General features: G+C 29.0%; 3 protein-coding genes across 6 annotated transcripts; 2 read left to right on the forward strand and 1 right to left on the reverse strand.

Moving 5' to 3' along the window:
• Positions 1-2,570: 2,570 nt before the first annotated feature.
• Positions 2,571-6,465, reverse strand: LOC111038327 (transmembrane 9 superfamily member 3). Its single transcript, XM_022321372.1, has 11 exons — positions 6,141-6,465; positions 5,594-5,789; positions 5,407-5,529; positions 5,100-5,338; positions 4,883-5,014; positions 4,659-4,825; positions 4,366-4,591; positions 4,101-4,309; positions 3,878-4,024; positions 3,732-3,815; positions 2,571-3,008 (listed from the first exon to the last, which is right to left on the reverse strand). Exons 1-11 carry the CDS (start codon positions 6,240-6,242, stop codon positions 2,864-2,866), a joined length of 1,770 nt encoding a protein of 589 aa, XP_022177064.1. The 5' UTR covers positions 6,243-6,465; the 3' UTR covers positions 2,571-2,863.
• Positions 6,466-10,411: 3,946 nt separating this feature from the next.
• Positions 10,412-21,305, forward strand: LOC111038323 (caspase-1-like). Of its 4 annotated transcripts, none has more exons than XM_022321364.1 (7): positions 10,412-10,666; positions 17,840-18,366; positions 18,438-18,715; positions 18,778-18,956; positions 19,033-19,168; positions 19,237-19,509; positions 20,422-21,305. In XM_022321364.1, exons 2-7 carry the CDS (start codon positions 17,846-17,848, stop codon positions 20,430-20,432), a joined length of 1,398 nt encoding a protein of 465 aa, XP_022177056.1. In that variant the 5' UTR covers positions 10,412-10,666; positions 17,840-17,845; the 3' UTR covers positions 20,433-21,305. The 4 variants fall into 4 exon arrangements, with proteins under 4 accessions (XP_022177056.1, XP_022177058.1, XP_022177059.1 ...); XM_022321366.1 differs by lacking the exon at positions 10,412-10,666 and adding an exon at positions 11,071-11,300; XM_022321367.1 differs by lacking the exon at positions 10,412-10,666 and adding an exon at positions 16,361-16,473.
• On the forward strand, positions 12,828-14,634 carry LOC111038328 (ribosomal RNA processing protein 36 homolog). The gene is made up of 2 exons (XM_022321373.1): positions 12,828-12,846; positions 13,658-14,634. Exons 1-2 carry the CDS (start codon positions 12,828-12,830, stop codon positions 14,392-14,394), a joined length of 756 nt encoding a protein of 251 aa, XP_022177065.1. The 3' UTR covers positions 14,395-14,634.
• Positions 21,306-24,919: the final 3,614 nt, after the last annotated feature.

Here is a 24,919-nt window from a genome sequence, read left to right on the forward strand (position 1 = left end):
CATTACAAATCATTCACTAACTCGGAACACATAACAATACACAATATACGCACGAGGCACGACACATTCGATAAACGAGCATAAAGACACGTCATACTGATTAAAAAAATAAAATATTACGTTACCGTTATGTACTTTTATTTCGTAGACTATACACAATAATTACACTATACACTATACAGATATAATTATAGGCAATATAGCACTATGCAAACTACTGCAGTGTTAAAAATTTAAATTACCTAATAGTGATTATCAAATATAAATATAATAGAAGTATTAATAGAAGGTTCTTATAGTACCTATAATTGATAATCGGTGATGGTCCATGTTTTGAAAATGATTTGTACCTAATTCTAAGCGGCAAACCCCGATTTAGTCTATTATTCGGTGATTTTTGAAATTAACAAAGTGCACGTAGATCATAAAATATTGAATAATAAGATATAATAATTTTTTTTACTCGGTGGTAAATTTAAAGGACGTAAGAAGATACAATTACGGCATAGAATAACAGCTAAGTAGTATAATAGAACAATTTTAATAATCAAAACAATTTTTCAAGACCGAATAATGATGATAAATATTAATTATCACGCCATTAAAGTGAATGATTGTTGATGTCAATCCACCTTATAATAATCATAAAATACCATATCATAAATATTTAATAACGTTACAAAAAAAATAACTTTATCAGTAATTGCTATAGGAGCTTTTATTTTTCTAAAATAGGAATAATCAATTTTAACTTATTTCTTTATACTATAGAATTTTCTGAAGTTTATGAAATTCAGTAGTTTTAGCTGAAATAATATTTAACAACTACCTAAATACTAATTTGAGTATCTCCGTTTTAAGTTTATAGAAAAATATGAAACTGACAATTATATTAAAATATAGTGTAAAACAAAATTATTAAGCTTTAGTATAATAAATAGGTACATTCCCAAAAATTAGGTATTTCGATTAAAACTAGCTGTAGCCACATTAGATCTTAAGATAATTGCAGTTGGCTAGAACTACTATAGTATTTATTTACAATAAAATAGAAGACCAGAGAATAAACTCAACCTACCTAAATCAATAATTGTTAAGATATTGAATTGAAACAACTGCGTGCTTAAAAAAAATCCCAACAATAATAATGTTTGAACATGTATTTTTAAATTGTTTTTATATTTTATTTTATCGAATTAATTTAATATAATAGTTTGGAATGTCGCAACTGTTACATTTCATCTTATTTAAAATTACTGCTTTAACGAAAATATAAAATTACGCTTCAATACTTTGATACATATTAAGCTACACCCCCATAGTCATACCTACTGATAAACCAAATCAGTCATAACAATGAAATATATTTTAATTTAAAATCCGATTTTAAATACTTCATCTTGCAGATCATGACATTTGCTTAACTAAACTCAGTCATAACATTAACATTTCTAATTCAAATTTAAGTATTTACGGTTTGTTTAAAAGCTAGATTTTTTTCATGGACCTATTATTGATGTCAATTGTACAGAAAATATATTATAATGAATGCGTTTAAAATATCATTCAATTTTAAATTGTAATTACATCCAATATCAATGGCTGGAAAGTAGGTAACATAAATAACAATGTATAAGCTTAGATTGCCATGGTTAAAGTAATACCCAAATAGGTAATAATAATATACCAATCATTGACTAGTGAGATAAAAGAATACCAAATAGACAACAGTTAATATTTAAGTAAAATAAAGTAAATTAATGAAGATGGGTATGGCCTAAATTTAAATAAAAGAAATAATAGAATTAGTATTTAAATTATAATCAAAGAAATGGAACCTAGGTTCTGTTGTAATATTTAAACTAAATCCTTCTATACCAAGTAGCATAACATTAATTGCTAATTTATAACAGTATAAGGATAGTCAAAATATTTTATAATGTAATAATTTAATGTTCTATTACGCTTATCGGACAAACAAAACTTTGTAAATGTTCAACAAAATGTGCTGCACTATGTGTGGTGTTTATGTAGTTCTAAATATTTTTTTTACAAAAATAGTTTAGCCCAAATCAAAAATTTAAAAGCAAAGTATCTTAATCATAGTACATTTATAAAGGAGGATTGCATCTGTTGTATTTTTAAATTTTCAATAAATCAATCCATTAATTTATAATAATTTATTGGAAAATACAAAAAAAAAACCTTAACTTCATAAATGTACAGAGAACAATCATTTGATGAAACAAAATTAAGCCACAGTTAGCATAGATAATAATCTCCATGTTCTCACACTTCAAATGGCAGGTAGTATTGTCCTCTTAATTAAGCACAACAAATATACATTTAAAACAAATCATTTTATAATTTTTTATATTTGTTATGTTTGAATTGCTAAGTTAAATTTATTAGCCAGTTGTAAGAGTATAGACTATAGTTAACGTATAGGCCATAGTAGTCATAAAAAATTAAATGTACACAATAATATTCACATAAAAAAAAAACTGATAAGTGTTCATCTATTAAATTTATATGTACAGGTGGATGTTCAATAGAGACATACAAAATTATGTATACATAACATACAATTATATATTAATATTTGATTATTTGTTAACAAATGAATAAGGATTGACTATGTTTATATTATGCTGAAAATTACAATACACATACTATATACACCATGTATACTAATTTTATTCCATACTGAATAACAATATTATAAAAGAAAAAATAATACAATTCAAAAATAAAAATAATAATAGAATATGAGTTCTCTACAATTATTTAATTTTTAAACTTACATAATGTAAAAACATTGTTACAGTTGTGATTAAACAGGTGATAATTATTAGGTCGATGATCAATCAATCTTGACAGTAGTGTAAATTTTGCGCACAAAAGCGTGAGCACCAATGTAACCCACAGTACCACACATGATTCCTAAAGCAATGCTGAATAATGCCATGTAACCAAAATAGAATGCAGTTTGAAAAAGTCCATACATTCTAAAATATTAAACAAAAGTGTTAAGACGTTTTACAATACACACGTTTAATTATAATGTTTGTATAGTTAAATTAGTATTAAGATAAAACCACTGTAAGGAAATTAGTTCTTTATATCTGAAGTGAAGCAGCCACACTGGCTGTGGCCGGTCTCAGGAAAGATATTGAGTATTAAATTAAAAAAAATACACACAATACCACTTTTGGTATATCACTGATTATGATAATATGGTTCAAAACACAGACCAACAAATACTGAATATCTTAGTTCATGATTCAAATTAATACAACATAACTTATTTTAAACATCATTATGAACAAGGTAATACCAAAAACTTAATTTTTGTATTTTGATTTTAAGAACATTAATTATTATAGTTTATATTCTTTTTAGAAGTACAAAAAATAACCTCAAGTGTTGATATAATTATTCCAAAGTTAACTTAAGTGGATAATAATGTAATCATATTTTAACCTCTCAATTTTAAAAATAAACAGTGTAGTGGTATATTTTATGTCTTACACTTACTGAAATCAATGATTATTTTTATAGCAAAATGCCAAGTTTTCGTTACAGAAATTAATATATACCTACATTCTATAAAACGTTAGCCTTCAGATTTAACTTTAGTCTTTACTAGATTTATGGTAAAATTTAAAACACTGTGGCCTATCTTGAATATATATTATAAGGTTTTAATCAATTATGTGCTTATAACTTACTTTGTTTTAAACATGAAGTAATAAAATGAGTAAAGATAAACGTAAAATGCAGTTGATGCTGCTGCTGCAAAACTTGTCCATTGCCTGCAATGAGAATAAACAAGTTGTAATTATGATCAAAATAATAATTAGTATTACAAACTTACCATCTATAATCTTCAGCATTAAGTAGAAAATAAGTACATACAATTGTGACACAAACAGTTACCACCATAAGTATTAAGACAACTAACAGCATAAATCCATAAACATAATATATTTTGTATGCCCAAAATGAAGTAAATATGAAATACCTAAAATTAGATATTCCAAAATATAATTTAATATCATAGTTCAATATGAATTCTATCATTATTTATATGAACATACATTTCAATAAATATCGATCCAAAAGGCAGTATTCCACCAAGCATTGTGATTATTAAAGGTTCCATAAACCATTTTTTTTCTGGTATAGGTCTTGGTACAGCATTTACTCTGCAAGGATAGTCTGGTTGCCCAGACAAATTTCGGCCCAGCAAAGTTCCAACCAATGTAAGAGGTAATATCACAAAAACGCATATACAAGCTACTGCAACCTAAAAATCATTGCTACTAGTAAAATAATTCAAAATGTGTACAAATCATTACGTACCATGGAACCAAATGGAATGGCCCGAGATGCATGATAATAGATTGCAATAAAATTAATAAGGAATGCCATGCCACAAACAAGTGAAGGTAGTAAAAATGCAGATAACAACATCTGTCTGATCCAAATACGTCCACCCATTTTAGCATATAAGGCTCCACCAAAATAACCATTAACAGGGGAGGTTACAGCATACACAAATATTGATGTTCCTAATAATGATCCTCGTCTAACCAACAAAAATTAATAATTTAAAAATTAAAAACAAAATGTATAAAATAATGTTAAGTTTTTACTCTGTATATAAATCTCCAATTATTGTAAATGTTATAACTACGAGGGTGACTAGAGTGATGTGATGACCACATCCAATAATGGCAGAGAAAAGCATAGGATAAGATGCTGGACGGAAAACATCACCATGAACTTGCTTCCATCCATATTCGTCACCCAAATCCTTGTCCTATTATTTAAAATGTTAAAATATGTAAAACTAAATTAAAAAAATATTATTAAATACCATAGCATCAACTTCTTCGTCTTGACTGTAACGAGCATAATCTTTTCGCACAGTTCGCAATAAAATCATAGATACTAATCCAACTAAAAATATAACCATCATAAAACTGTTGAAAATACTAAACCAATGAATCTGAAATAAAGTAAGCATAAAATTAATAAATAGATTTTATTTACAACAAATAATTTGTACATAACTGTTATAATTATCAACTTACTCTATGTTGGAAGAATTTAGGATCCAAATATTTATTGAAACGATCTTTATAAATGATAGGAGACGATTTCCAATTCATTTCATATGTAAATTCAATGTTAGTATTGGCTTTAAGTTCAACCTTAGCCTCAGATGTCAAATTTACATCAACAATATGTTGATCATTATAGCCAATATCAAATTTTTTGTGTGTCCAAATATAATATTTGTTATTAGTTTCATCCACTTCTCCAACAATTCCTAAGTTCCAAACATATAAGTTTAATAAAATCAAAATAACAGTAGAAGTTAATATAAATATAATTTACCCCAAATTGGAAGATCGTCAATATACATTTGATACCAATAGTGATTTCGTACTGCATATATAAATGCTTTTAATTTGTCATCATCCAAGTTTACTTGACAGAATGGAACTTTAGATATATCCTCTAAATTAAATGACAAAAACGAATAAATTATGAGAGAACTATTGGATTTTAAAACTATTAGTACCTTTGAAATGCATTTCCAATCCACTGTGAATAAGCTCAACTCCTTGTAAAGCTTCACCAAGTGTTTCATGATAATGACTAATTGAATCTTTAGGACCCGCACAAAATGGCAAACTAAAGTAAGTATATGTTTCTTGTCGATTATGATATGGACCGACAGTGTTCATCCACAATACCACCTCCTCATTACCTTTATACTGAAATATAATATTTTAAAATTAACTACCAACATTAAGCTTGACAATCTTTAACTTAGGTATCAACTATCAATTATTAATTGACCTATTTTAAAGATCAGTTCATTGTATTTTAGATTTTATAGTTCCAAACAATGAGAAAATATTCTAGAATACGTAATTAAACATCATCAATTAATTCAAACATCATTGCACATTTATAAAAATTGACTCATATTCAGCCACATCACCAAATCATTAGGTGTATCCAGCCACCACTTCAACACAAAACACACAAAAAAAACAAAAGTAACCTAACAATGAATCATAGAAGTAACAAGAGGCTATCATAAATAATAAAATTATTCGTACCAAATGATTGTGTTCATCACCATTAACGAGACACGTCAAGTGTATGACCAAAAATGTGACGAAAACTTTGAGATAATCCATCGCAAACCGTTTGGTGTTCATCTCAGTGGATCATCTTTATGACACTTTAAATTAATGAGTTCATAATGTTGGGCGAAAAATATATTTTATTACAAAAACTAATATTGTTAAACTTTTTACATCGACCAACAAATAACGAAAAACCACTCTGCCGTTCGGAATTCAGAACATCAGTCGTCAATATTTTTACTAACGTTCAGATTATTTAATATTTAATTTTTTATCTCGATCCCCGACCGACTAAATGTTATTGATGATATACTTCGTAGAACATGATGATAGTAACATGTACTGTGATTCGTGTTTCAATAATCAAGTCTGGAAACATAAAATTCACATAGCCTTAAAAAAAGTAACCACCCCAAGGAGTCTCTGTTGTATTACGTTACCGCGGTTGCAGGAAGTTCCGATTGTCCCGCGTTGTTTCTCGCGTACTAATTATCATTTTTGTATATAATATTATACAACCCAGCTAATTAGTAATTAATTATTTATTAACTGCTCCAATGCTACCTACTCTCTAGAGTGCTAAAATACAGACCTAAAAGCCCTAGACGACGAGCCAAGTATACTATTCATTTATGAATGATAATTTAAAGTATAATATGATTTTCAAATTTATAAATAAAAATATAGTATACTTTCTAATTATTATTCTTATTCCTCACTTCTAAATACCAATTAGAATTTAAAATAGTATGTTAAATGTTTCACATTTTAAAACAAATATACTCGAGTATAGCTACATTAATAAATACTAATACTATAATATATTATATTATTATGCTGTACATGGATTATGGAATATTTATTTATATTCAATAGGTACCTAACTAATATAGACTTTAGTACCTACTTATAATATATTTACGCTAGTTTAACATTTAAATCATAGAACATAACGTTCTATGGATTAAAGAAATCATCAATTATTTGCAGAATTATTGTGATTTAATTAGAATCAAAATTATACCTATCAAACGAATAAATTTGTAGCATAAATGTTTCATGTACACGTGTAAAAATTATGTGTCCATCACAAATAGAAAACTATATTTTATAAGTACCTATGTTACAATTGCTACAGTCTCTATATTGCCACTAGTTTCATCTGCAAGGAGAATTGAGGAATCATAGATATGTTTCAGGGTTTAGTGCAGTGGAAAAATATCTAGTAGCATGCTCTATTTTGTTAGGAATTTAGTTAAGTTTTTTGGTTTTTATTGTTGATTTGCGTTTCTATGGCAACAAATGATTTGAAAAAAAGTTGGACCTATCCAGCCTAAAACTTATTGATGTTAAAAATAGAAGTATTTACAATAAAACCTGGACCCTAGTCAGTAATCATGTCTCCCAAAAGAGAAACATTTTTTTAATACAAATATTAATGAATTTAACGTTGAGTGCCATGGTTGACATAATATTTGATTCTCATGTTCATCGTTTTCGGCTTTTTTTCCCTAGATATGGCTAGGTATTGTTGATGACAATAAAATGATATATTATCTACCGGCCACAACTAAAATCGATTTTATAATATAGTACTTTTAATTACTCTTAATTACGTCGAGCGTGGTCGCGTGGGTCAGAGAGAGAAAACAAATAGTGAGCTGACATCCTCTTAGATCTATTAATATAGGAGTAGTGAATCTCAAAGGTTTATTTTTATTTTTATTTTAAAGTAAGTTACAGGCATATGAAAATGTTAGATTGCTTTTAAATTTTAAAATAGGTATTTTAAAATAATGTAGGTCATTTATAGATTATTCTCATTACTACAGGTACCGTTTATTTTGTGTCGGTTAAAATATATTTTTCTGTGAAAAAAAGACGATAGCGTTCTACGTAATTTTACAAACCGATAGGCGACAACCTGTAAATAGGTACTAGTCACTAGATTACTGACTACCACGAATTCACATATTAATATTGTGGTATATTTGGACATCCCCCCTCCCTGAGGATTTTAGAGGCATAAAACGTTTCCCCCCTGAATCAATATATATTTTTATAAACATCATAATAGATTAGGAAATATTTTCTTTGTTTTTACCCGAAATAGGAATATGATCTTCTATCGACTATCAATCATTCACGTCATAGATTTATTACCCAATTTTATGGGTAAGGATTGATAAACCAAAGTTATGTAAAAATATTATTGAATCGTATTTAATATTTATACATTAATCTAACAATTTGTATAATTATTGAATGAAAAATCTCCTAAACAGTACATTTAATTATTTGTATATTGTTTAGTATTTAGAATTTTGCATCGACAATAGTGTTATAACCAGGGCAAGATAATCAAAAATCAGTATCGGGATACTAGATCCTTGAATTTAGAGTATCGAAATCTTAGATAGTAGATACCCGCTCGAAATTAAATTAGTCACAGGTTTTCTTAAAATTTTTATTTATACACAATAAGGTATAGGTACTGTATACATAAATTAGTTAATACCTATAGACCACATATTCAATAACTTAATAATAATATTCTACAACATAATTAATTATTCATGTACATAATCATTTATTAGATAGTCATAAACTATGTAGGCAATAAGTAATAACTTAATTATTAAACTAGTATTATGTATTATATTGTATTGATAAAAACCTTAAATATTGATTCTTTTAATACTATATAATATAGTCTATAATACTACTAATTATTAAACTAATAATTATTTGGTAGTTGCACTAGTAGGTAGTTGATATTGAATTATATTTATATTTTATACCGATAATTTTAGTAGGTTATATAATATATAGGTATATGTTATAAAAATTATACAATTTATACAAAATTTTTTTTTTTTGATTCTTAAAAATTAAAATGCATTTGCCTTTTATTGTTAAATATGCTCCAGTTGAGGTATATTTATCTTGTTATGTAATATTAATTGCAATATACGTGCTAGCTAGTCAGTGTTTCGATTATTGCTTTTAAAAAGACAAAAATATTTGGATGGTAATAATTCAATCATATTTGATATGAAAATATATTATAACATTTATAACCACCAATTAATCAGTAACCAATTGATCAATATATACGTTTTTAATTTTCAATCATTTTAGTGTGTAGACTGTGTACATTGATGTTGATGGGATTAGATAGAACAACAATATTTTCATATCGAAAGGTAGCCGGTTAGGAAATTTGAAATTTGAATACAAGCGCAATATTGGTATATTGACAGTAAATTATAAGGAGTGGGTTATTACTTATTAATGTATTGCAACAAAATAAACAAATACAAATAAAATAATTTTAAAAAACAATCAGTATAAAACTTTAAACCGTTGTAAACGATTTTGCGACGGCGGCAGCTAGATGGCGCAGTCAGATTGATTTTTTGTTTCTGTATAATTTGTATTTTATATTCGACTATTTTGGTAAATTCATCTCAAGTACTCACTACTCAAGTTACTCACTCAGTATTATTTAAATTTCTGAATCAACCTACGTAAGGCTGTACGCTGTACAGAGACTTATTTTCATACAATCATTACTATAATGTCCATGGAATTAAAAACATTTTGTTTCAATTTTTGGTTTTTGATGTATATAATACATTACACGCGACGCGTCACGCCAACATGTAATTTATAATGGGACTCGTCCCGTTTATGAATTATTGATTATGGTACGGCGGTGTCGTCGTTTGTGGAAAACACGGTCTTAGACGTGTGAGGGCTTTTAAGGGTTAAAGCCTAAGAGGCATTAACACGATCAATTATTATTGTCAAAAATAATTATTCATCAAAAAATATCAAAATGGTTTCGATATTTTCAATTTCAATAATTGAACACACCTTTAATACCTCTATTACGGTCAACAATACTACATTGATATATCTTAGTTCATAGTTTACTGTCCTAGTCTCCTAGTACATGTTTTGGATCTGAAGGGCGAAGCTGATCGCGCTGAAACACTGGAAATTGGAAAAGCTGGATATTTAATTACTAATTACTAATTTGGTATCTATTTTTTTTATAGTGCATTGTGGGTATCACGTTATCGTTGATAACTGATGTTTCCAAGGAGATTATTTGTGCGGTTTTATACCGTGGTCTGGTTTCTCCTACCACTATTTACTGTTTACCGTCGCACAATCAGTCGTAGTCAGTGTATTCCTGGAGTGTGGACGGGGGACGGGTGGATGACGCTCAGCACAGGCGCACAACACAAACAACACACTCACACATGCATACACCACGAGACATCCACACGGGAGAGACGGCGTGTGAAACCGCGTAAATGCGTATTATTTAATAATCTCATTGGCTGATGTTTTATTTTTGCGACAACTGGCATTATTGAGTGTTAATTAATAGTAAAAGCCGAGTACTGTTTGTGCGCCGTCGTTCCACACATTTCGTCCGACGAACAAATGCGGTCAAGACCCGTTAGCCGTATTCGACGAAGAAGGTAAATATCCATGGTCATAATAAATAATACCTATATACCTACCTAGTATCTATGTGTAATAATAAAGCGTAACTTATGTCATGACTTTGTCGTAATATGATAATAGTAATAATACCGCGTACACATCTAGTCTTAAACTAAGCGCGTCCTACGCGCAATGTGTACTTGTCTATGACCGCGTCGTCAAGGCTCGGAGACGGAAGTATAAACAAAATTCGACCCACGTCCGTAGTCTCATTTTTGGGGCTGGGAGATGGAAATAATACTGTCGAAACCGTTTCTCAGTGCACATAGGCAAATAAAATACGTATCGTTGTATTGGTTAATGAGAGCGCTTCCCACTGAAGGTGACTGGCCCTTTGTCGTCATTACGTTTTTCCCGGCAAAAGAGCGATGGGATGACTCACGCATACGGCGATCGCGTGCCCGCTACCTGTGCCTCGTCGGGTGAATCACCGATACCGGTGTCCTGCTGCAGTGTCCATCACCATTTCACCACTCATCAGTACAGTTACATCCGTCCGGTAGTCGAGTTTCGTGTGTTTCCGCCAATTTTCTTGTTGTTTCCGCGACCCCCCAACACCCTTGCCCTGCTGAATGTTCGACGTATTCACGCCATGGCCGTTTTCAGATCGTAAGTTTTTGTGGAAGTTTTTACTTTTTGTTAGATTCTTATCCATTGACTGTTTTCCGACGGTGGTTGTTGGTTCTGTGTGTTGCTCGACATTTGATTTTTTGTCCAGAATCCTTGGGATGCACATTTAAATTTTAATAGCAACCTGTTCATTTGTAAATAGTATTATCTATTTTTTTGATTAGTAATAATTGTCAGTGATGGCAAATAGGTATCGTGCCTGTCTATCAAGTTTTTCAAATCAAGACATAAAACATCGATTTTGTTCATCATCCTATTTTTTATTAGGATCGATTTGAACTAAACTGATTCCATTTCCTAAAACACTGTTTAAGCAGCGTAGTAACAATGTAGCATGCCAGTTAAACAGATAATTATTGCTAGGTATGTATTTTAGTCTAATCTTTGGTTCTGTGTGGTATTTATTTACACTCCTGGATTCTCTTGAATAGCCATGTGTTAACTGTTTATGTCAATTTAAACTTATATTATGGTTTTTATAGTATGGTAATCATACTGTCCTATTTTTATTGTATATTTGTAATAATACCTATATAATAATATCATACTTTTACTGATAGAATATTTTATATTTCCTCATAACTGTATTTAAATAAGTAATTAATGTCAAATTTAATCTCTGGTTTTGTAATTAATTACTAATATATATGGTATCAATTATTTATAGTTTATAACCATGTAGTCATTAGACACACATGGCAGTGATAAATAATTCAATCTTTATCCCCCCACTCTCTACATGTCTCTCACTATGTCTATACTATTCTTACTACAAAATATAATATCAATGGATTCTATACTATCATTCTAAATGGTAGAATATGCATGATTAACATTAAACAGTAATGAACTAATGAGTCAATAACCTCTTCCTTCCTTCCACTAAACAAAATTCTATGATAGTATTTCCATAAGTAGGTATTTAATTATATAGAATATATTGGCATTTTATGTGAACATTTATAATAGATATCACCAAGAAAATATTTGTTCTTCCTACCATTTTACATGTGTCCTTATACTTAACTAAATCCAATTTTTACAAATAAAAAATATGATTTAAGGTGTAAAAATGTATCTACCTAATATTCTTAATAATAAATTGATAGAACAATAATTGAAACAAATAATTAAATACCAGGAATATTGAATTATAAATGCCAACTGTTTTGATGATTACCTATAAAGAAATTTAATCATTAAATATAGTATTAATTAAAGACTTAAACAGTAATTAATTAATAATTAAATTTAAAATATAATTGTATGGTTTTTCTAATAACAAAATGTATAACAATAATTTTTAATTTTTGGAATTTATGTTACCTCTGATAATAATCGGATGTCGATGAACTTATCTATATATTATTTTAAACTCTTATATGTTTTTATCTCAAATGGTAAATAATATAGGTGTATTTGTCTTATATTTTATTTTAAAATAGGAAATTAGGAAATTAATCTAAAATTAAAACTATTTTATGTGTTGTATTTCATGTTAGAGAGATGGCCATAACTATAAAGAGTATAACCATCATTATGTGCATATACATTTTGGGGGGGAGATAAATATGCTGTCTTATTCTATATTAAATGACTTCACAGGATAAACTCTCACACTTCGTTAAAATTAATTTGATTTTGATGATTTTTTTTATTCGAAAAATGAGAAATTTTTGCAGGTTAAACCAAAGCCTAAATTTTCATATTACTGTAAATACTGTTTCATAGAAGACATACCTACCTATTGTGCATTATTCAAATGTGTACTTTAGTTTCAATAATTATAATTTTGAAAATCTTGACAGTAAACATTCAGATTATATAGTAGCTTCTTTCTTGCACTGGTATGAATGTATGATAAAGAATGTTAAAGAAATCTGTAATCAGGATTCAGTATTGTAGCAAACTGATAGGATTTCTCAATGATTCAATAATTCTATAAATATAATGTAATAATAAAACTTAATAGAATGAAAACAATGTTAATAATAATGTTATTTTTTTTAGCCAGGATGAGTTGTGATTAAATGAGATTTAATAAATGATTTTGAATACATGTTCTACATTTATATACAGAACTCAGTCTTTACTTTCACTAGATGTATTTTATGTACTTATAACACAGTATCTATCATATGGTATTAAAGTATATTTTGAGTACCTACCTGTTGTTTGATTTTATTGTTGATGTTGAAATTTTAATTTGAAGTGAAATCCAATTAATATATACGTATTATATTCCAAAAGACTAAATTAATGTATTTTTATAATTCTCAGTGTTCATTTAACATTTTGATTGAAATGAAGTAAAAAAGAATTTTTTTTTATTTCAGTGGATGTATTCAGTGTTAAAAAAAATCATAAAATGAATAATTTAACTGTTGAATCTGAAATTAAGTTAAAACCAGATCTTAAGAAACTATCATTAGAAGAACTTCGTAAATTAAAAGAAAAAATTGGAAATGAAGTTTACCAAAATTCAACTACTAAAAAACCAAAATTCGATTTTCCTAATAAACGGGTTAAACGAGAAAACAAAAACAGACCATCTGAAATATCATCTAAAGTGGACCCTTCTTTGAATTTTGTCAAGAAGTTGAAACCTAAAATTAAAACCAAAGTTGAAGAAACTAAAAGTATTGATCCTAGATTTGATTCATTATATGGTGAATTTGATAAACGTGTTTTTGAACGAAATTACAAATTTTTAAATGATGTCAAAGAAAAAGAAAAAAAAAAGCTACAGAAGAAGTTGAAACAGAAGAGTTATGATGAAAAGAATGAGCAGGTTAAATTATTATTACAAAGAATAGAAAATCAAGATAGAGAAAAACAAAAGATGGAAGCTCAAGAAAAATTAAAATTGGAACAGAAACAAAAGAGATTAGATGCCATTAAAGATGGTAAAAAACCTCAATTTTTAAGGAAACGTGAATCAAAAATATTGCAATTGGTTGGACAGTATGAAGATTTGAAATCTCAAGGAAAACTCACCAAGCATATTAAACAGAAGAGGATTCGAATTATTGGGAATGAAAAGAAAACAATGTTCAATGATTCAATGGAATAATAATATTTAATTATCATTATTGATTCATAATATTTTTTGTTAATTTTTTACATTTAAATATTTCATTGAGTAATATAATAATATTGTATTGTCTTCTATACATTTTACTTTTTTTCTTTTAAATTTTGAATGGTTGATGGGTTTATTTGATAGCCAATTTATACTCAAAACAGTTAAAACTTTAACAGTGTACCAACCTTAATAATTTGTAACAAATAAATAAATATTTAGAGGAATTAATTTTAGTTTTCTTTTATTAAATATGCATTGAATAAAATATTTCAACATGTGTTTTTATAGCCACCTGAGCTCAAATTATTTTCCGCGTTCTATTGGTTTTTGTGTATTTCTAACAACTGGTAGGTTTACGAATATGATTAATCCTCGTTTGGCAGGTATATCCTCAACAAAGAAAATTGATTTCGTAATATTTTTATGACGCGTAATTCGACCGACGCATTACTAACCGTTGCTAATCGTTCTAGGTAGGTACAGTAGTCAGTTATGATACCTAGGTAAATATAATCGCTATGACGCTATGTCGAACAATTGCTTTCAGGTTAGATGACAATAATAATTACAACTTATTGCAATCATGACGGTGTTCGTCTTTGATGTTTAATACTTATAAATTATAATATTCAATATTGTGGTAATTTATTTTTACGCTCTGTTGACCGATGATGAAAACTTTCGATGAGAACTAAAAAAACTTTAGTAGAAACCTTGCACATCCGGTGGTTGTGCAGCCCTTTGTAATCTTGACACGTGTTTAAAAGATTTAAGCACGAGTTGTAAGGCCGGAGGGACATAGTGAAAAACGATGGACGACGTGTGTGCGTGTGTCGTGTACGCGGTGTACTCGGGGAGGGCACTGCGTGGAACTCTCCGCCGTGTCGCAGTAATCATTCGCAACTCGCACACACTTTTTGTCTCTTGACGTTAGGTCGGTGGTGGCGGGTACGATTTATTTTATTTATCTTTATCGTCGTTCGCCGTCAGGTAGATTCGCACGATTTGGGTGGACAAAATCGATCGTACTCGCTTTAAAACCTTCGTAGTCGTCTTTTTCGATGTGTGTGTGTGTGTGTGCGTGTGTGTGTTACTACGGCGTCGGCAGCGACCGAGTTACGCGTAGTAGTCCCACGTGTGTGACGCAGCGCACGACAGCACATTATCGCGTTTGACGTTTTTCACGCTCATTTTTTTTTTCATCCAATTGCCTTCCACCGGAATGGTTTCGCCCGGTGATTATTTCTTTAGTAATCTGAGGTCACGTGCGTTTCGTCGCGTTTGTTTATCTGGAAAACGTTTTTTTTTTCGTTTTAGAACAATATAATAAATTCAGATTAGAGATAAATAATAATTTAATATACCACTACTATTATTTAATACGCGCATAATGGTACAGCAGCAACTGCGGCAATGGGGCAGAGCTCTGCCGCACCATTGTGTTGTTTATATTATTATTACATGTATATAGTGTGACCCGTGTGTTCGATATTTTTTCTCCTTGTATATTATATTATGTGCGTTTTAATTTAATGGGTTTTTATCTCCGACAACAGCCTCTGGGGTTCCCCGCCACACCCGCTCCAGCTACTTCACGACGACGCCGTGCACCTGTGTCTGGCTGGCTCGCTCGTTCACTTGCTCACGGGCACACGCACGCACGATAATATTATTATTATATATAGTGTTTGTTGTTGTCGTTCGTCGTATTAAAAGTAGTAGTATAGTAGTAGTTGCGTAAAACGAATACGATATTTCGTCATCACTTGGGGATCACATGTGGTCGTGTGCCGCCGACTCCAATCCTTGCAGTAGTAAACGTGTGTTTTAACTGCCTTCCTGTCCTTGGTGCTTTAATAGTATTAATATCATTATCGATTTGGAAAATGAAAAAAATGTTCTCTGCCACTGGCTTGTTAAATAAAATAACCCATATTATTAAGTATGCGTAACAGTCGTCAAATACGTGTCGTTATAAATTATAATGTACAGATATATATTTGATAACTAAAATCGTTATTTCGAGGCAGATAGCATCCATCAACTGTCGCACATGTCCGCTCCCAAGTTCGTATAATTATTTTTGTATGTGCGTGCACACGTTACTTTGTCATTAGTCATTACTATTCAACATAATATAGCTGGGGACTTAAGGTTCTCCTAATCCCTTTATGAGAGTGTAAGGAGGCGACGATTTTTGTCGAACATCGAAATCCGCATTTGCGTCTTGGTAAAACAAAATATAATAATGATGGCGTTGTGGGCACAAATAGAATCTTGCCGCCGGTGACGACGGATTTGTCCTCTTGGCTCTTGGTGCGTCTGGGAACCACTTGTGATGCGTCCTGCAACTCGCGCGTTGGCTCCGGACAAACACCGCACCTCTGCCCGCGACGTTACTGTTTTTAACCCTCCTCTCCCACCACTGATCATCGTTTTTAATATTTTTATCGTGTCCTTTTACACTCCAATGGACAACTACTGGTTTAAATGTTTAGTCTTCAGTGTTTGGTTGTGGTTGGTTGTGACTTGTTGGGTCGCGTTATTTTATCCCTCTGTAGTTCAACAATGACGTCGTTGCTGTTTTTTTCTTTAGTTACCGTCAACAAGAGTATAATCTTAATACACGATACATAATATTTTAAAGTTTTTCAATTTTAATGAGAAACAATTAACTTCCCGTTTGAATTTGTAATATTTGGGTCAGTTGTGTGTTTATTACTTATTTCTAATTGACTAAATACATTTATTAGTCATTACATCTAGTTGTGTGTGGTTTAAGTGTTAATATTTAGACCAATATTAAAATCATTACCAATGTAGTAATACTTATCAATTATCATTGATAATAAATTGCTGACTGGTGTCTTAGTGTCTCGCTATTTAATGTAATGATTATTCTTTGATAACTTAAAAGTAACTATGCAAATGTAAAATATAATATGTTCACCTATTTAGTAGGTACCTATATAATATATTTTAAAGTAGGTAATTGGCATGTATATAATAATGACATAATGTTATGTCATTTTTTACATGTTAAAGCTCTTGTTATTATAAATTTAGTAAATTGTCCTTCATTGGTGTATAATATCTAGATTATGTTGTATAGTAATGACTAAATAAAGAAATAAATTGATACACAATTTTATTTTATAAATTGTAGAATTTATATTTCTCTTTAAGTTATTTATAGAAAAAATGTTGTATGTTGTCATAATAGTGATTATATTTTTTTTTTTATGGCAAGCATCTTACACAGTTATTAGTTTCTCGAAGTGAATTTATTTAAAATAATTTAATTGTAGGCTTCCAGGTGTGCACATTTAATTATTAACATAAATTACAAATTAATCTATGTTATTATTAAAAAAATATTATTGACTTAAAGAAGTCAATAATAACTTATGCCAAATTATTTTGATTTATTTAGGTCATTATGGAATCTCCACAAGAAGAGAATGTATCATTAGACTTTGGTTCAACAACCAAGGAAGAAGAGTATCTTTTGTCTGTATCAACTGGTTTTTATGAAGAAGAATTTGACGACGACGACGAAGTGTTTTTGGATGATTCACAAAGTATTGATATGGAATCATCATCAGAAATTCCATCACGTGTTCGTAGAACTTCAGATGTTATCGACTGTGTTGGTGGAACTATGTCTCCTGCACATATTAAACGTCATAGTTTCCCATCAGCATCTGGAGAATTCTTATATTCTGCTACATCTCAGGCTACAAACATCACAGAATTAAATAGATCTAGACGTGCTGAGCTTACCATAGAATCACTTGATCAAGGCTATAGTAGCCCTGGTGCACAGTCTTCTTCAGGTAGGTCTTTTAAAGGAACGTGGTTCAGGTTTAGTAACAGTAATGACCCTGATTCTGTTGATGCCCGACCAACTCAAAAATCTGATGAACAACAAAATCCAAATCCAACATCCAATCCGAACAGGTAACAAGTAAAAATTGTAATCAAAACTAATCTATTTGTGAATTTGGTTTTATTTTGATAATATTTTATAGCAAATTAAGTCCTGGCTTTAAAAAATCAGGTGAATTTCGAAGTGAAACTATTGTAATGCCTGTTACTAAAGACGCTACATGTTATAATATGGATCATGAATATCGAGGTATCGCTGTTATTATAAATAATGATGTTTTTGATGCTCAGGCCTTACCTGAACGGAAAGGTTCATGGAAAGATGTTGAAGAGTTGGAAAAAATGTTCTATCGTTTGGATTTTAGTGTTGTGGTTTGGAATAACTTGTATCACGAAGAATTGACTCATCATTTGCACAAATGTATGTATTAGACTATTTTACTTAAATATTTATTCTTACTATTTTTGTACTACGTTTTTCAGTGGCTAATGATGATCATTCGCAAAATGATTGTCTCGCTATCGTTGTGTTGACACATGGGGTCAGTTCATCATTTATTTATGCCAGAGACAATCCATACCCAGTTGAATTTTTGTGGAATTCGTTTACTGCTGATAAATGTCTTACACTAGCTGGAAAACCAAAACTATTTTTCGTGCAGGTAATTGTGTAATGTGTAGGTTTTATAATCAGATGGCATTTGTGTATTCAAAGCTTGTTCTTGTTTTTTGTTTCAGGCATGTCGCGGAGAAAGGCTAGATCCTGGTATTACACTGAGAATTGAACCGACAAAAACTGAAGTAGATTGTTCTACTGCCTCATACAAAATTCCTAAACATGCAGATTTCTTGATAACTTTCAGCACTTACGATGGTAAATTTCAACATTTGGAGTATCATTATTTTGTGTTTGAACGATAACTGAAGAGAATTTTTTTTAAGGTTATTATTCGTTCAGGCATCCTGAGAATGGCACATGGTTTATCCAGAGTCTCTGTATTGAAATGAACAAACATGATCTTAGCAACAGTGACTTGTTGGGAATTATGACTCGTGTGTCCAGACGAGTTGCGTTAGAGCATGAATCTTACAATCCAGATCACCCATGGCTACACAAGCAAAAGCAGATACCAACCATTCACTCGATGCTCATTAGAGATATTTTTTTTAAGCCTAAAAACAAACCTCCATCTGAACCAGTTGTATTAAAAAATCGTAAGTTTTGATGTTTCATATGATCTAACAAATAGTATATGAAATGCAAAATACATTTGTGTACTTTTCACGCTATGTTTTAAGTACAAGAAACTTTTTGCTAAATAAATTTCTTTGTTATCCAAAGACTAACCCATTATGTGAGTTAAGTCTATTTCACCTTAGATACACTACTTAGTAAATTAATAAAATAATTAATGAATTAAATTTTTTTCATGGTTGTGTATGCAAAATACATTTGTGTACTTCTTTTTTACCATGTTTGAAGTACAAGAAACTTTTTGCTATATAAATTTCTTTGTTATCCAAAGACTACCCCATTATGTGAGTTAAGTCTATTTCACTTTAGATACATTTAGTAAATAAATAGGTATATTTGTATACAAATTATTTATATTTATTATTATCTAAAATATAAATTCTTATTTACTGTATTCTTTTAGTAGGTATATTTTACATTTGTTTCCATTCAAAACAATTGATACATTTTTTTTGTAGTGTAGTTAGATTACTATATTAAAACTATATATTTTTTTTAAAACATACAAATTGAAAGACGATTGACATTTTTGCTAAATAAATACTTCTTTTGTTCTCCAAATATTTTATGATATTGGGATACCCTGACTGGTGTAAACTTGGAAATAAATAAGTCACATATAGGCCCAACTTAAGTCGAATGTTGAACATTTTAAAGCTTATTAATCAATTAATTAATTTTAAATTGTCTGGTTTTTTCTCAAACCTGGCAACCTAACTTACTACGCGAAGCCCGATGTTTGATTATTGTCAATATATATATATATTACACACTTGACTAAAGCTATAAGATTTAATGATCGTAGTATTAAATATTATATTTAAATAAATGTATTATTTTATAAAATTCTTATGTATATTTGTTTTTTACAGTCATTATCTGAGTGCAGAGTGCCTTAAAATTATATACGAAGCCAGAAAATGCAAACTAACCATAAAAACAAAATCTACAGCAACTAATGAGTGTGCACAGTAATGTATTTTACCAGTGTGAAATTATAGTTTAATAGGTTTGTGCCCACATACGTGTTCAAAATTAAAATTATAAGAATTCTAAATTTTGTGATAAAAAATGTCTTTTTAAGACTGAATGAATTTTAACTTAAAATTAATTTTTGAGAAAAAAATATTGATCTTCATAATTCCCGGTATTGTTTTGTTTGTTAAACTGTTGTTCATCAATGATAATTAACATATTCTTCATTTAGCTTTAATACTATCAATAATTTAACTATTTATAAATCCATGCAATTTATTTAAATTGATTTTAAAATTATATCTGATCTACATTATGATTTTCTTTATTATGTATTATTTATTTCTGATTGAAATATTTCCAAATTTTAACCGACAAATAATTAACTTTTATTTAAAATTATCTTTGTTGCAAATTCGAACAAAAATCATACTTAAATTATTTACTTATTATTTAGACCAAGAGTTATTTGCTCATTTTATTAATTACAATTTTTTTTTTAAGTTTAAAGTATTTTAGACATTTTTAATTATTACTGTTAATCAGGCATTAAGACTGCCCATTATGTACGTCTTTCATAAATTAAATGTTAAATATTATGTTTTTTTTTTACAATATATAAAATAAGTGAAAAGTGATATTGTCGCATTTAGTATATATTTAAAAGAAATATTTAGTAACAATTTTTTTTTTTCTATAATATAATATGCAATTTTTTGCATTTTGTTGCTTTTGAGTTTAGCACGTTTATTATAATTCTCATTTTTAGTTACATGTTATACTGCCTATAGTATTTTTCTCTTTTCCTTTTGTTATTATAATTTTTTTATTTGGAGGACAATGGACATTATATTAATTATTTCTCATGTACCATTGTTGCATTTTCTCTGATGATATGCTATTTTAGTATTTTACTATCCAAAATGAAAATTGTAAATCTAATTTTTTTTATATTTATACATAAATAGATACGTATAAATTTGATCTTGGGAACTGAATAATGTTGTACTTGCTTTATAATTAAACTAGTACTTTGTTTTGTGATTTATTGATCTCTCCCATCTAGTTCAAATATATAATTATAAATTTTATTTTTACTACTCATTATATAATTTATCACATAAGCGATTAAAAGACAAAATGAATTTGTCATCAAATTAAATTAAACTACATACTACAACAAACCGTTATCATTTTAATTTAAAACCCATAAACATGTATTTTCATTTATTTTAAGTTCGCATATTATATTAATTATCTATTTATTTATACGTTTATGTATAAATGGTCCGTGTAATAATGATTTTTGTTGTAAGAATTAATGTGTACTTTCAGAAATGTCTGATTTTGTGTACATTTTTTAGCCATCAAATAATCATAAAGACTCAATTTAAATTATTTTTTTATGTGCTCATATTTTTTCATACTATTATAAGTATTTTATTTTGTATATAATAAGAAAAATGTAATAAATTTTATTTTTTCACCAGTTATTGACATTATCAAGTATATTATCATAAATGTATAATATGCTTGATCTAAGTTTTTAGTATTCTATTTTTATTAGACAATAGTGACAATTTTTTACTGTATTGCCATAATTCAAAATTATGGTTTTAAAGAATGTGTTCATATTTAGTATTACATTAATGCATTTTTTATTTTATTCACGTGTTTATTAAATAATTTGGAAAAATTATAGTTTGTACTTTTGTTAACCTTTCAAAAATGAAATATAACTTGATATGAACAGCTATTGTGGGGTCATTAAAACGACCCTAACATAAGATATTATGTAATTACACAATTTATAAAAATTTTAATTTAACAATAAAAGACCAGTAAAACCTATAAAATTATAGCTTAAACTTTCTGATATGTTTTATGTTTTAACTAAAAATGTAATACTTATTCTATTTATAAAAATATTTCCTTTATCTGATGATGGTATCCCTTTACCCTTCTATCACGTTTGATCACTGGCATTGGGCAAGTGTGTATATTGCATCATTGCTTCCCATTTTATTCAAAAAGTGTTATGTGTAGTATGGTTATGACAACAACAATGTTTTAAGTATCAAGGAATGCAATTGGTAATAATTCATAGTCACTAAGGCTTCTGACAGGATAAATAAGAATATTATGTGAACTTGTTTTGATTCTTGATAATTTCTGACTTGGCGGCTGGCACAGTTTTTATAAATGTTAGCAGTTGGTAAGAAAAATAAGCCAAGATACTATTATTTATGGTATTTTTCAAGTTTAAAATTAATTTAGTCTTATCTTAGAAACGGTATGAAGTAAGTTAATATTTTATACTTTTTCAGTTAAACATATTTTTTACTTAGGCATAACTTTAAATTTAATAGTGTATGGTGTGGAAGCAATTAAAAATTAAAGAAAAACAATTGAAATAAAGAAATAAAGCTCTGCAAATCACAATAAATTACTGACAGGTGCCTACTACTTTCATCGATTGATTTATATCAATTAAATCAAATATTTTTTTTCTTAAAATTCTTTGTTAGATATGTCATCAGTTTCACTTAGAAGTGATAAATATTATTTATGATTTATTTAAATATTATTCATCATGATATAAAAACAGAGAGAAGAGGCATCCCATCAAAGGTACTTCAACATGGTTTTTAATTAATAAAATAATGATACTAATAAGGAATAACTAATAATAATTGTACAATAAATAAATAGTAATCATAAAGTAGGTAATAACAATAGTCATAGTGATATACAATTTTTTTATCTATATAATATATTAAGTAAGCATGTCAGCACACCACCGTTCTTTTAGACTTTTGAGGATTTCCTGGAATTGTTGCAGATTATAGTTGGATCACAGTTATTCTGTGGTTGGGTTATTAACGATAAGGGGATGAGATGGTGAATTAGTTTGCTATTGAGTCGCTAATAGAAGTGTTTTGCTAATTGAGTGACAGTAAGTATTTTGATATGAGAGTGAATTGTATTATTGGAAACGTAGAATGGAGCTTGTGATACAACGCGAAAGACTGGTTTGAAATCTTCGTATGTGGTATTGTGGTTAGTGTTAGAAATTTTGGCTGAGCCAGTGAGCCCCAAGCTTTATGCCGTATGTTCAAATGGGTCTAAGCAGTAGTTTATTAGGTAGTGATAAAAATAAATGTTATACAATTTTTTTAATTGTATTCATCACAGACACAACAGATACATTAAAAATTTTGTTATAACAAATTATAAGTAGTATTAAAAATCTTTTAAATTGTACTTAAATTACGAAGAAAAAAAATAAAACTATCACATTAATAATTTCTTTTTGATGTTTGTGATACTTGACATCTCTTTTCTGCCACTAATTTTTCTATTTCGGGAGAAAATTTATTAGATGAAGCCACTTTTAACACGGAATTGAGATGAGTATCAGTTAATCTGGATATAACAGGAGATTTATTGTTGTTCATTAATGAAAATAGTTGCTCAAATTGATATGTACTACTAAACATAGAAATAATTTTACACCCAAATCTAAGAGTTTCTACATATTGTGCTGGCACATACTGGTAAAAATCAGGTATACCTACCTCATTGAATTTGGTTTTTTTTTAATTCAGAGCAACAGAAGGTAAAGCAAATTCCAAATCGGTACTCTAATTATAATTTAATATACATTTTTATTAAAATTTATTAGAGTACTTAGTTATAGTATTTATAGAGACTTAGCGAGTCGGCCGTATTTGCTGGTCATTTATAAATACTATAAGGATTTTCTATGGCAATATATTTGACGTATTCAATTTTGATTTAGAACAAGGTTTTTTTACCCCCTCAAGTTCAGGACATCTGGATAAATATTAGCCCTACGGCCCGCAAAGATGTAATCCTAAATATGCCACTCCAGACAATGATTTAAGATGTCATCTAATTAGGTATCTACATCTTTAATCATGCTCCAAACGAGATGCAAAAAAAAAAAAATTCAAAAACATGGTTCCGGTAAAGTGCATAATATTCTGTTACAAGTCTCCCAGGTGGTTAGGTTTCAAGTGTTTCGACCAAAGACTTCTATTTAATACTAGATAAGGTACTCCATTTGACAACGATTGCAAAATATAAAACATTGCTGCAGCTGATCATTTTTAAAATCATTTGGGCAACCCCGTGTGACACCTTACCATATAGTGGTATTGGTCGAGATAGCAGAGTGATATGTGGAATCATCATAATCGATGTGTTTTATTATTAAAAAAACTATAGAATACTAGTCTTTAATTATGGTCTTTGGAGGGTTCCATCGCTGGATGACTTTTCCTCATCTTGCAGTGCTTCATGACATTATTGTGTTGTTTTATATTATTATGAAAATGTCAATTTTAGTCATCTTTTTTACTTTTTACTTGT

This window comes from Myzus persicae, unplaced genomic scaffold (genome assembly GCF_001856785.1).
Source record: "Myzus persicae strain clone G006 unplaced genomic scaffold, MPER_G0061.0, whole genome shotgun sequence".
In the NCBI taxonomy this organism is placed as follows: Eukaryota; Metazoa; Arthropoda; class Insecta; order Hemiptera; family Aphididae; genus Myzus; species Myzus persicae.